Raw genomic sequence first — 14506 nt, forward strand, 5'->3', positions numbered from 1 at the left:
CTGGAGGTTCCCCATAACTCCTTTAAATACAAGCATTTGTTGAAACTGCTCACATTTTGAAGTGCTGTAAGATTATTGAACCAAATATACAAGTAGAAAGAAACTGGGTGTATCATATATTTAAACCCTCATTGAAAGAGGAGAAAAATCTTGACTAGCTACATTTTTTTTACTACTCAGTTGAACATCTTTTATAGGGACGCGGGTGGCGCTGTGGGTTAAACCACAGAGCCTAGGACTTGCCGATCAGAAGGTTGGCGGTTTGAATCCCTGCGACGGGGTGAGTTCCTGTTGTTTGGCCCAGCTCCTGCCAACCTAGCAGTTTGAAAGCACATCAAAGTGCAAGTAGATAAATAGGTACCGCTCCGGCGGGAAGGTAAACGGCGTTTCCGTGTGCTGCTCTGGTTCACCAGAAGTGGCTTAGTCATGCTGGCCACACGACCCGGAAGCTGTACGCCAGCTCCCTCAGCCAATAAAGCGAGATGAGTGCCGCAACCCCAGAGTCGGCCACGACTGGACCTAATGGTCAGGGGTCCCTTTACCTTTACCTTTACTGAACATCCTTTGGCTCATCTTCTCTGAAGTTAGGCCATCTACTCACAGTTTCCATGCCCAGCAGAACGAGCAAAGGAATAGTGGTCATGCCACCCCGAATCCACTCTTCCAGCGTCACAGTTCCATCATGATCATAGTCTATTTCTTCCATCATCTCTTTCAAGATCTGTAGAAGACGACAAAATTTAATTAGAATCAAAAGATCCTCCCTCAACCCACCAAACTAAAGTTATTCCATTGGTAGGATATATAGCAGATCTTCAAGGGTGCAGCAAAGAGAGCCTTCATGACTTAATTCTGACCATGCTCAGCAGAGACTTGTATATGAATGAAACTCACCGGCCTCAGTTCTGTGGAGTCCCACTCAAGGTATTCTGCTACATGAACCATCTGATTGATAATACGATCTAGCTCCTGGTTTCAGAAATAAGACAAAAAGGAAGGTAAAGGGGGGGGGGTATGTAGATGTGTGCACATCTTCAGCAGGGCTGGATAACCTGTGGTCCTCCAGATGTTGCTTGAACTTCTAATTCCCATCAACTCCAGCCATTATGACCAATGGACAGAGATGATGGCAGCTGCAGCCCAGCCACATCTGGAGGACCACCAGCTTCCCCACCCTGGATTTACAGTAAGGTAGTAATATGCATCTGCTGACATTGCAAACATATATCACTACACAAGGAAGGCATCCTGTCTTTATGATGTAGCTATGTGGGTTCGGTTTCTCGTTCTTGGAGGCTGTGAGGATAATTCCACTGAGGAACTTCCTCAAGGATAATATATAATACTATATGTCGCACGCAGAAAAATAGCAGGACTTGTATGCAATTTCTACTAAGAAATATGGGATCTCAAGCCAATATACTGTTAAGAACATAGGAAGTCTAGCATATCTAAGCTTCATTAAAGGCCTTGACAGCCTCAAAAGCTGTATCAAAGATGTGTGTGTGTGTGTGTGGCATCAGGCTTGAGCGGGTCCTGGCAGCTAAAGGTCCCCTTACATTTGCCATTGATGCCCTCCCTCCCTTGGTGCTGCCGCCACTACCACCAACATCAATGGCTCCCTCTGTCCCACTCTTAAAAAGAGCAGTTGGGTTTCCAATAATGCCTTGGAGCAAGGCTACATCCGAAAAACTGGGAAACTGAATGGCTAAACTCAGCCATATTGCCGCCGCCACTAGATAAGCCTGCCAGGACCTATTGGCATAGGAATAGCTCATGAATGGCTTGCTGATGCCACACCTGCCCCCCTGAGACCTAGGAGCTTGACCCAGAGACCAATCAGATATCACAGATGTGCATAGGATCCTCTGCACATGGGGAGGCCTCCAAACATTTAGAAAGACTTGTGTCCTCGCCTTCTTGAGAAGGGTACTGCTTTGAGAGATGGCTTACCGAGCTGTCCAGGAGGCCATTGCCATCTGTGTCATAGAGGCGAAACATAACTGCAAGAGAACACAAATTAAGAGCAGGCATGTGGTGTGGGCCACATATTTTTTTTTTTTTAAAGCAAGCAAATCCATAGACATGTTTGATAATGGCATGTTTAGCATCACGTCTAGTTTGGCCCTGGAAGGGAGGGAGGGTGGTGAGAGAGACCAGGCTGAAAGTTCGTTGCTGGAGTTGGCTGGAAATGAAACTGCAGCCCTTGGGAGCTGTCCAAGTTGCTTTCCAGGGGGATCTTTGGCCTTGAGAGGGGGGAGTGTCCATTGGCCCCATACTCTACATGTACCTTTTTAAAGAAAGCGGATGTTATTAAACCACACTAACTTTCCAGTGCCCAAGGGATTGGCTGGGTACCTCTCTTTCAGCTACGCTCTTCCTATTGGAGTAGCGCATTCGTTGATGTTGAGAGCCCTTCACTGTTCACTTCCCGTCAGCACCTAGACAGAAATAGTTGCCCTGTGAAGTCATGTGCAAGCTTAGACAATGGCCTAGGGTTGAGTGCAGTCAGGTTTTGGTTCTGGCCTGACAAACAGAGGCCCTACTAAAAGATTTTATGACACACCAAACCCTACATGCACTTCAACAAGCAAGTGACACCATTCTACCTATTTTATAGATCTTACGTTTTCTGAACATGCTCATCAGTGAACTTAATATAAGTGCACAGCTTGGGCAGTGCAAACACCGACACTTGGCATCCTTAGGCAGTTGCCAGGGTGCCAACAGCCTTGTGGAAACAACTACGGATGCCACTTTCATTTTATGTGTGTGATCTGGTGCTCCTAGCAGTATCAGGTGGTGGGGTGTAGCCACTATCACATCCCCCCCATTAAAGTTTGTGGGGTATTAAATGGCAACTAGACTCATTAGCTTAGCATTGCTTGGAGTGCAGAGTGTCATGTTAAAAGGCCTAAGATGATTAGAAATAAGAACCTGGGCTGTGCTTATTAGATTGCACCTTTATTTCAGTGTCCCCTCCTTGTTTACAACTACATGCAGACTGGTGTTCTTCCTACCAGAATTCCCTTTCTCCTTTTTTGCCTGCTGTAAGTCTTGGGCTTGAGCAGCCTAGGCTTAGTCCCAAGTGCTATGGAATTCTGAGTCTGGATCAAGGAGTAGATATTCCATAAACATTACTCTGGGCTGCCAGGTAAGCCCTGCACAGTCCACTGATGGAGGATGGAACACAATGAGCACTTTGTTCCTCAGACTTGGAGCCAGGGGCGGAGGAAGGGGGGTGCGGTGGGTGTGGTCTGAACCCAGGTGTCACCACTGAGGGGGGGGCGTTTGACAAAATGCTGGGCAGCACCCACAGCGGGGTCTGCAGCGCACCTGAGCCACTGTATCTCTCCTGGGAGAGACGCAATGGCTTGGGCACGTGCAAGCTCTGCGCTGCCTGTATGGTTCGCCCACTGCCTCCCCCCCAGCTGTAGGGCAGCTGAGTGGGAGGAGGCCGGCAGACTCCGCCCCAGGTGCCCGAGCGGCTTCCTCCGCTGCTGCTTGGAGCCAGCCTTGGGCATCATTAACAGCTGATTTAACATGCAGGAAAAATAACAATAACAAGGAATGCCAAAATCAACCAACTAGCAAAATAGGGATTTAACTGGCAAAAAAATAGCGTTCAATGGTCGCAACACCTATCTGGTCCTATCTTCATGACAATGTTACAGTGGTGCCTCGCAAGACGAAATTAATCCATTCCGCGAGTCTCTTCGTCTAGCGGTTTTTTCGTCTTGTGAAGCAACCCTATTAGCGGCTTAGCGGATTAGCGCTATTAGCGGTTTAGCGGCTATTAAAGGCTTAGCGGCTTTTAAAAGCTTAGCGGATTAGCAGCTAAAAGGCTATTAGCGGCTTAGCGGCTTAGAGAAAGGGGGGAAGCGGGGGGAAATCGCAAGTCTCGCAAGACGTTTTCATCTTGCAAAGCAAGCCCATTGCGAAGCAGCTCAAAAACAGAAAACCCTTTCGTCTAGCGGGTTTTCCATCTTGCGAGGCATTCGTCTTGCGGGGCACCACTGTATTTCATCAGAGCTATCCTGCCTGTTGATCTCAGTGCTGCTTTGGGTACTGTGCTTTAATCCTCACTTGTATTCCTGGTGTCATGTTGAGTTGTGTCTATCTTTTGACCTCCACATTCTCCGTGTGCTATGACTCTTCAATTGCTTGGCTTGCTCCATATAATGTCAGTTTCAACTAATTTTTGTTAGGTGACCACATGAAAGAAACTGACTGTGGGGGATTTATTTTATGAAAGCTTCGTGCAAAAATTCTTTGATAAACAGAGATGTCACATCCATCAGTACGTGGTGTCTTTTAAGAACAATTAAAAAGCAGAAGAAAAACAAGCCAAGGGCACCAGAGGGCAGCCTTGCACAGTTTCTTGAAATGCTAATGTAACAGAGCCATAAATTATTTCCCATGGCTTTGACTCGGTGCATTGTGGAGAGTAATAAATAAGTAGCAGCTTGCCTTCCTCCTCCTCATCATAGCACAATTGCAAGGTACCCTCTTTCATCTCTTGCTTTTCATTCAGATCATGATAAGCAGCTCAATCCATGAAGCAAACCACAATTTTTGTGCAGTACTTGAACTGTGCAGGTAATGAGAAGAGATGAGCAACTTTGCCCTAGAAGAAACCTATTTAGTAGTTACAAAAAACAAAACAAAAAACAGAAACACCTCTCTTCTTAGACATGTAAGTATCCTTTTAAACAGGCAAACTCTGTTACCAGGGTGCCTATTCATCAGTCTACATGTCAGTGATGCTCTTTCCAGAGGCCAATTGCAACAACACATTTCCATTCCTGCTGTGGCATTTTGAAAAGTTCCTGGGCACAATGTTATCCCTGGAGCGGGTTATCCACATTATGGTTCCCAAGCTGATCCTGTGAGGAGGATCCTACAGTATTCTGCTTCGTAATATTTTCATAATTAACCTGCCCTTTGGTGCGCAAAATGACTCTGGGGTTTCTAATGGCAAATGAGTCACACAGTCAGCTTGGCACAAATTCAGAGCCATCCAAGGGAGAAGGAGAAGGAAAACAGCCATGATAAGCTCTGTGGTTATGTGAGTCAGCTCTGCAAAGAGTTTGTATGGAAACTGATTGATGAGCTTTCATCTCCCTCTGTGTTAGAATTCACTTCTTTTAACGGGAGCAATCAGTACTGCATGCAAAAGAGCTGGATTGTCCCCAAAGTTTTAAAAATATATGTATATTAAAAGGTCCCTTCCAAATCAAATTGGAAACTGCTTAAAATGCAAGATCAAATTTAAATTCTGAAGTTTTGCCTAGGAATTTGTGTGATGTTTCAGCTTTTTAAAAACACAATATGTCTACTTAAGTTGGATAGGCCTAAAGCAGGGATGGCTAACCGGGATCACCCACACTTTTACATACACCATCCAGAGAGCACAGCTTATGCTCATATGCAGGCAGATACACACATACACCCAAATGGCATACATAGGTAGCCCAACACAGGAGCTGGTGGTTCAACCGCTACGCTTGATTTAAGGGATTGCCAGGAGTTTGGCATTTAAGTTGTCCTTTTCTGTCTGTTTCTGCTATCCAGGATAGATGAGCTGCAGGGTCCAGGAATTTTCAGACTCTATTCCTCTAAGACGAAAAGTCTCTAAACTTCTCCAAAGTTAAGGATCATGTTTTCTCCTGGAGATTGCCATTTTTCTTTTCTTTTAAAGGCAGTACTCCAAATTAAAACAAGCAGGGTTCTGAGGGGATCTGGTCCGTTTACTTTTTGTGATTCTCTGTTAAGATACATTTTTAAAGAAGTTTGTGGGGGTCATGAATGATCGAAGGTGGCAGGAAATAATATGTGTGGGGCTTGTGGATTAGATTAAAGCCCCCTACACACATAGTATCTTTTATCCCATAATTTGAGTATAAGAAAAGGGTCCACCACCTCAGGCCTGTTTTTAAACCCAAGAGAAGCAAATGCAGCACAGAAATATGACCTACCGGTAAGTTGATCTGGTCAACTAAGAGGTGCCACCTAAGCAACATATCTGCCTATGATGCTCTAGAGGAAATGGATGGAGAATGAGTGGAAAGGGATGGAGGATTGTGATCTGGTTGATTCACCACACACACACACACACAAATACACACACCTCTTGCCAGAACTTGAAGCTCAAAGCCATTATTGCTTCCCCTGAAACCACAAACCCTCCCCCCCATACCACACCACTGCCTTCAAGTGACCCCAGCACAAAACAAGTCTTGAGACCTGATGCTGTGGTCACAGACACTCTTCCTGTCACCCAAGCACTTACACTCCAGCTTATCCTCAGCCCGTCCCCTTTCCAGCAGTGACAGGTAGCAGACAATGTCCTTCAGGTAGACTACCTGAGCCAGTGGGGCTGACAAATGCGGACTGGCTGTTTTCAGGGAGATGTGGCTCTTTCGAAGGCTGAATGGTAATTTCTTCTCCAAGCTTCTGGAGCCTAAAGAAGAGGTCAAAAATAAGCACAGGTGTTTCAAAGCTCCAAAAGAGATGTTGGACTATGCGGTCAGGTAGACATTAAAAAGACAACAGCAACACAGGGCCTTTTTTTTTGCTTGATCCTACCAGTGGCACAATGGGACGCAGGTGGCGCTGTGGGTTAAACCATAGAGCCTAGGACTTGCTGATCAGAAGGTTGGCAGTTCGAATCCCCGCGACGGGGTGAGCTCCCGTTGCTTGGTCCCTGCTCCTTCCAACCTAGCAGTTCGAAAGCACGGCAAAGTGCAAGTAGATAAATAGGTACCGCTCCAGCGGGAACGTAAATGGCGTTTCCGTGCGCTGCTCTGGTTCACCAGAAGTGGCTTCATCATGCTGACCACATGACCCGGAAGCTGTACGCCAGCTCCCTTGGCCAATAAAGTGAGATGAGCGCCGCAACCTCAGAGTCGGTTACGACTGGACCCAATGCTCAGGGGTCCCTTTACCTTTACCAGTGGCACAAGCACCACAGGAAGGGCTTGCCAGCAGCGCATCCTTATAGGTCTGTTTTATCTCTAGCAGTCTAAACTAACTGAGGCAGCAACAGCAGAAGTGCAGCACAGCAATCCTTCCACCTAGGGGGAAGCCTCCCCAAACCTTCCAGTTTGCTCCTTACTTTCAGGAAAGCTGCGCATAGCACTGCACTAAACTTTCATCACTCCCTGGTGGGTGGCTGAATGTAATGAGGCCATTTAGCTTCCTCCCCTTCCAGCTCTATGAATTGTTGCATGCCACCCCAATCTCCATGAGCGGTGCAGGATTCCAGGGGCTTATTCAGGGTTTGAGTTTCCTTTTGGGAACAAGGCACAGCACAGACTACGGCATCTTTATGAGATATGGCTTTATTTGCACATATATACTACTTGCGCCTAGAGGGAGGGATTGCAGAGCATTCACATCCTGTGAGGTTCTGGCTTCCCCCTTAAGAGCAGCACTGGATTCCAGAGACAGCAAAAAGCCACCCTCTGTGTCTCTTTCTTCCAGGCTGTCATCCTCAGCTCCCTTGCATTTCTGCGACTCCTTCTCTTGCTAACTGACTCCAAGGACCATCACTGGCCTTTGTCCCCTGCTAAAGACCCAGATCCTGAAGCTGAGGCTCCAATACTTTGGCCACCTCATGAGAAGAGAAGACTTCCTGGAAATGACCCTGATGTTGGAAAAGATGGAGGGTGCAAGGAGAAGGGGAGGACAGAGGACAAGATGGTTGGACTATGTTCTCGAAGCCGCTAACATGATTTTGACCAAACTGCTGGAGGCAGTGGAAGACAGGAGTGCCTGGTGTGCTCTGGTCCATGGGATCACGAGGAGTCAGACACGACTAAACAACAACAACAACAAAATGACCCCTCCACCTAGCTCTGCAAGCTGTCTTGGCCCATTAGCATAACTAAATCCAGGGGGTTTCAGTGTTTGGCAAAGTTTAATCAAACCTTGATTAATTCTAACTTCTACTGAATTATAACACATTTAGGGGGATCTACCCCCAAAAAACCCCTCATAACAGCGTGTAAAGTTTTTGGAATGAAGTGTGTCAATGCACCTCCTCCTTTTTTAACCTTTGGAGGAAATGCTAGGCATGTCGTGTCAAAGTTGTGTGTGTATATGTGTGGGGTTCTTTTTTTTTTTTACTGTGTTTCTGTTTTACTCAGCTTGCACTTTTAAAATTACTTTTGGAGGGTGGTTTTATGGGGTTTTATATCCCATTGAATTTTATCTGTTGGCCTGGGAAAGAAATGATTAATATACTTTAAATACACGAAAAGCCATCGCATGTAGATGATGGAGCAAATTTGGCTTTTGTTGTTGTTGTTGTTGCTGCTGCTCCACAGCAGTCTTCCCCAGCCTGGTGCTGCCCAAATGTTGTCAGCCACTTCCAGCATGGCCAGTGGTGCTCATGTGAGTAAACCTCTTGCATAACACCCTAAATCAACCCAAGGTATATAAGGTATGAGGAGGTATATATGTATGAGAATACAAATTCATCTACATAACCTTTGAGAAGGAAGATCTAGGAAAAACAACCAAATACTGAAAGAGAAGTAGCTGGCTGAAGACTAGCAAGTAAAAATTGGTCAACAGGCAAATCATAAGGCAGTGTAGACATGCACATTTGATGTGAGCGCTGGCCCTTAGGAAATGGGGAGATTCGCGTCTTCTTCCACTTATGCTTCCCTGACATAAAGGAGTGGGTTGGAGGCAATAAGACACTCTGTGGCTTGCCCAACCTGGCTCCTATTGCCATGGTAAAAAGGATACTGGCTGACAGGATTTCAGCAGCAAAACAAGACACTTTCTTCCCACCCCGCCACAACATCTAAAGATGCTGCAGAATCCACTGTGCTTGAAATAGAAATGTGGCTTTGCAGCTGAGCTGAGGCAGCTGGTGACACCACCTCAGATAAATTAGCTTGTTGCAAATACACTCCAATGTTTGCAAAGGCAACAGTAATGTGCTTCCCAGAGCGTCTCAGAGGAAACTCTCAGGAGTCCCTGACTACCACTGTGCAGCAGATGGATGTGGCTGGGCCTGCGGAGAGAGAATGCTGGAAGTAACATAGTTAGTTATTGACCCAGTGAGAGAATTGCTTTTTGAAAAATCACTTTCTTGTCCTGATGCTGATGTGTTTGCTTCCCAAACTCTCACAGAGATCAAAAGTGCTTCTGTTCAACTTCCATTTCAGGTTTCCTAACGAGAACTCCAAGCTGTGGCTTTGGCCTGTGACAACTGCGCTCACACCCACACCATAAAAGCACATCTCACATCCATTAAAATACATGGCTCCCCCTCTCCACAAAATCCTGGGAATGGTGGTTTATCCCTTGCAGAAATACAATTCGCATACACTTAACAATTCACAGTTCCCAGGGTTCTTCGGAGATAGTCACATGTTTCAGATGTGTGTTAAATGCAACGTAAATGTATGTTGCGGACCTGGCTTCTCTTCACAGCTACAGAGAGCTGAGGAAGGGAAATTGCAGTGTTCATACAGGAACAGAAGAGCAAAGATGGGACTCACCTGGGGACTGTGGGCTAAGCAGAGAACCTGAGGAGAGCTTGGAGGACCCTGAGGAGTTTTGAGCCGAGGGGGTACCAGCAGTGGATTTCTGTGAAGATGACCTGGACCAGCTAGGTGAGGCATTCCCAAGGGTGTTGGCATTAGCAGTTGGAGCAGGACTTAGAGATGCTGTTTGTGGCTCTGCCAGGTTTCCCGGGGAGCTTTTGGGTTCAGGTGTGTGCCTTCCTGTGGCAGTTAGGAGAGTTTTCCCATTGATCCCTATAAATTCAAACACAGCATGAAGTCAGAACTCTTGAATAGAATGTGTTATTCTGCACACTCCAACTTAGAGCCTATTGGATGAGGACTGTCATTCAGTGTCCTGTGCAGATGGAGAAGTATCTCATGTACTGCTTGTGCCAGCTCAGTCCCCAGGAAGTTAGGCCTGGTCTGCTGAGTTCGCTCAAATTAGACACAAGGCTCATTTCTTCTCTGATCTGCTGTCTTACACTCATCTCCATCTCTGTTACCACTGGACTGGTGTTGTCACTGCATTTCATAGCGCTCTCAGCCAGAAACAGAAACGACACTCCCTACCTTGATCTCATCTAACACTATGCATTTAAAGCAGAATCAGGTTTTAGCCAGTTAATTATTTTTCCCTTCAGTAGGTCAGCAACCCCTTCATGGATCACTGCCTTGCCGTGGTGAAGTGGCTTGAATAACTCAGAGAAGCTATGAGCTATGTCGTGCAGGGCCACCCAAGATAGACAGGTCATAGTGGAGAGTTTTGACCAAACGTGATCCACCTGGAGCAGGAACCGGCAAGCCACTCCAGTATCCCTGCCAAGAAAACTCCATGGACAAAGACAACAGGCATATAAAAGTTATGATGCTGGAAGATGAGCCCCTCAGGTCGGAAGGTGTCCAACATGCTACTGAGGAGGAGCGGAGGACAAGTACAAGTAGATTCAGAGCTGATGAAGCGGCTGGGCCAAAGCCGAAAGGACACTCAGTTGCGGATATGCCTGGAAGCGAAAGGAAAGTCCAATGCTGTAAAGAAAAATATTGCATAGGAACCTGGAATGTAAGAACCATGAACCTTGGTAAGTTGGATGTGGTAAAAAATGAGATGGCAAGAATAAATATTGACATCCTGGGCATCAGTGAACTAAAATGGACAGGAATGGGCGAATTCAGTTCGGATGACCATCATATCTACTACTATGGGCAAGAATCCCATAAAAGAAATGGAGTGGCCCTCATAGTCAACAAAAGAGTGGCAAAAGCTGCACTGGGATGCAATCTCAAAAATGATAGAATGATCTCGATACGAATCCAAGCCAGACCTTTTAACATCACAGTAATCCAAGTTTATGCACCAACCACTGGTGCTGAAGAAACTGAAATTGACCAATTCTATGAAGACTTACAACACCTTATAGAAATGACACCAAAGAAGGATGTTCTTCTCATTATAGGGGATTGGAAAGCTAAAGTAGGGAGTCAAGAGATAAAAGGAACAACTGGCAAGTTTGGCCTTGGAGTTCAGAATGAAGCAGGGCAAAGGCTAATAGAGTTCTGCCAAGAGAACAAGATGGTCATCACAAACACTCTTTTCCAACAACACAAGAGACGACTCTACACAGATGGGCAGCATTGAAATCAGATTGATTATATTCTCTGCAGCCAAAGATGGAGAAGCTCTATACAGTCAGCAAAAACAAGACCTGGAGCTGACTGTGACTCAGATCATCAGCTTCTTATGGCAAAATTCAAGCTTAAACTGAAGAAAGTAGGAAAAATCACTGGGCCGGTGTCAGGGAACTGCCATCAGAGCATCAGGTGGTGGAGGGACTCAGGCAGGATGAAAGAGACTCAACTGCTGAAGCAGGGACCAGCAGGGGGAGGAGTGGGTCTCTGAGGGAATGCGAGCAGGAGGGAGGGCTCAGGGAGGCTTCCAGCGAGAACAGTGGGGAGGTATCGGAGTCTCCCATAGGGAGACCCACACCTCGCAGGAAACTGTCACGCCGTGAGTCCAGGAGACGCGTTTCCGTTAAGGAACTTCTTTGCTGGAAACGCTTCCGCAGACAGCCACTGTCGGACTCCACTAGTGACTAGAGCAGACATGTCTGAGGAGCTCCGTCACACACGGAGGTTTGTGGGGTCGCACAAACTCTGAGGGAGCACGTTTTCACGCACAAGCAGCTAATCAAACCCTCACAGCAGTCCGACAGTCTTTGTACGCTGCCTGTGCAAGAGAAGGCATCATGAGCGAACCAACCGGAACCGGAGGAGCAGGGGCTGGAGCTGGTCCAAGCTTGGAAGATAGATACCGAGCGTTGGAGGTTCAACTGGCCCTGCAGACGGCGAGGTTGGAGGAGAGAAGGGCTCAGGATGCAGACAAGAAGGGGAGAGCCACGCAATTCCCCAGAAAGGTACCTGGATTGGTGCAGAAATTTGGGGGGGACCCCAAGGACTACCATGCTTTTAGGACAGAGATGCAATATGCCCTTAATGTGCAGTTCGATGAGTTCCCTGATGAGGAATCGCGAGTTGCTTTTGTAATTGGGCATCTTGAGAAAGGGGCTAGAGACTGGGTTCGACCCCTAATGGCAACGCACAATGAAATACTAAAGGACACAATGAAGTTCTTTCGTGCAATGGATATCATGTTTGCCAGCGATATTGAGGAAGGGGTGGTGCGCAGACAGTTAATGGCTTGTAAGCAGGGAAGTCGATCTGTCCGTGAATATTGGACTGAGTTTACCATGCTGATTCACAGACTGAGTTGGGATTTATCGGCGGCACCCGTTCAAATGCTATTTGAAGAAGGTCTTTCTTCGGGGGTGAAAGACGAGCTGGCACGGAGCCCCAGGGCGGAGTCTATGGATCAGCTGACCAAATCTGCGCTGACCATAGGAGCGCGGCAGGAGGCAAGAGCCTTGGAGAGGCGGGAAGGGAGAGGGGAACGTTGGAAGGAGTTCCGCATTCCAGACATTCCTGAGCCAGCTTTCCCGCCGGCAGAGCCGATGGAAATCGGAACAGCGCGCGCGCGCGCATTTTCAAAAAACAGCGAGGGAGCTAAGAAGGAGGGAAAGGGCCCCCGGAAATGCTATCTCTGCCAACAGCCAGGCCACTTTGCCAGAGTCTGCCCCCAGAGGAAGGAATGGCAAGGGATGGTGGGAGCTGTTGAGGGGGGAGAAGAAGGGGGAGCGGAGCAGGTAAAAGCCAACGCCTGGTTGCCACAATTGGGGCACTGCAGCCAGGCCAAAGAGCAGTGAAAGTGCCCGTGCCAGAAGCTCCTCGACCTGCTCTAGTGATTGAAGTGTCGCTAGAGCTGCAGAATGGGCACCCCCTAAAAATAAAGGCGCTATTGGACTCAGGCAGCTCCTGCAATTTTATGAGCAAGGAGTTTGCTGCTGAACACCAGATACAGACCATCCCTTTAAGCAACCCCCTGCAGGTGACCACGATTGATGGCAGGGAGTTGTTGGGAGGAGGAGTCCGCTTGCAGACGGTCCCAATGATAATGAGGGTGGCAAGGCACACAGAACTGATAGCGTTTAATGTGGCCACCCTGGGAGGCGCTCCCATTATTTTGGGAATGAGCTGGCTAGCTCTACATGATCCGCTGGTTGGCTGGCATCAAAGAGTGGTGTCCTTTGGTTCAGCACATTGCCTAGAACACTGCAAAGGGGAGAAGGGTTCAGCAGGGGCCCAAGCCACCCTAGCAGGGACTGAAGTAATGGGGAAGGTGAAGGTACCACCACAGTATGCAGATCTCAGCGACGTGTTTAGCGAGAAGGAAGCTGACCAACTACCACCTCATAGACCCTTTGATTGTCAGATCAATTTACTCCCTGGAGCACAGCTTCCTGTAGGCAAGTTGTATGCCATGTCAGACAGAGAAATGCAGGAGTTGCGAGAGTTCATTGACAAGAACCTGAAGAGAGGCTTCATCAGAGAGTCCAAAGCCGCAGGGGGGAGCCCAGTGTTCTTTGTGGACAAAAAAAATGCGGACAAGCCGAGACTTGTATGTGATTTTAGGCGGCTGAATGCAGTGACTGAACCGGTGGCGTTCCCTATGCCCAGAATTGATGATATTTTGACCAGGGTGAGGAAGGGAAAGATTTTCACAAAGCTGGATCTAAGGGGGGCGTACAACCTGATACGCATAAGGAAAGGGGATGAATGGAAAACCACCATGTTTACCCCTTTGGGGGCGTTTGAATACCTCGTTATGCCATTTGGATTACAAGCAGGCTCCGCGTGTTTTCAATCTTTTATGAACCACGTGCTGGGCCCTTTGCTCTACAAGAATTGCGTTGCCTTTCTAGATGATGTGTTGGTGTATTCTGAGAATGAGGAGCAACATGTGAGAGACGTCAGAGAAGTGTTGAGCAGACTGCAAGCCAACAGGCTGTGGGTCAAACTGGAGAAGTGTCGGTTCCATACCAAGGAGGTGGAATTCCTGGGGTACCGCCTGTCAGACAAGGGATTGGCCATGGATCCCGGCAAGGTACAGGCAGTGCTGGAATGGAAAACACCCAAAACCAAGAAGGATGTGCAGAGGTTCCTAGGGTTTGGAAACTTTTATCGTAAGTTCATCCGCAACTTCGCCCATCTGACGGCGCCCATCACTGACTGTCTCAGCAGTAAAAAGAAGTTTGTATGGACGGCGGAGGCGGAGCGAGCGTTTGAGGAACTGAAAAGGGCCTTCGCCTCTGAAGAACAACTTCTGCATGTGGATTTACGAAAGAAGCTAAGGGTTGAAACAGACGCATCTGACAGAGCCATAGGGGCGGTGCTTCTTCTGCAGCCGGGGAAGGAGGAGTCAGAGTGGCGTCCGTGTGCCTTCTTCTCGCGGAAGCTGAACAAATCCGAGAGGAATTACACGGTGTACGACCGAGAACTACTTGCTATTCATGAGGCGTTCCGGAGATGGAGGCATCTGCTAGTTGGTGCACAACATAAAGTGCAAGTGTGCACGGATCATAAAAATCTAG

The 14506-nt window shown here is 47.6% G+C and overlaps 1 protein-coding gene across 1 annotated transcript in view; it reads right to left on the minus strand.

Moving 5' to 3' along the window:
* DGKG (diacylglycerol kinase gamma) overlaps nucleotides 1-14506 on the minus strand; it is a 123196-nt gene that overhangs the window by 61340 nt on the left and 47350 nt on the right. Inside the window, 5 exon segments of the mRNA XM_083506384.1 lie at nucleotides 602-721; nucleotides 895-969; nucleotides 1954-2003; nucleotides 6293-6463; nucleotides 9519-9776. Coding sequence (XP_083362510.1) covers nucleotides 602-721; nucleotides 895-969; nucleotides 1954-2003; nucleotides 6293-6463; nucleotides 9519-9776 — 674 coding nt within the window.

This window comes from Podarcis liolepis, assembly GCF_965112155.1.
Source record: "Podarcis liolepis genome assembly, chromosome: 5".
Classification (NCBI taxonomy): Eukaryota; Metazoa; Chordata; class Lepidosauria; order Squamata; family Lacertidae; genus Podarcis; species Podarcis liolepis.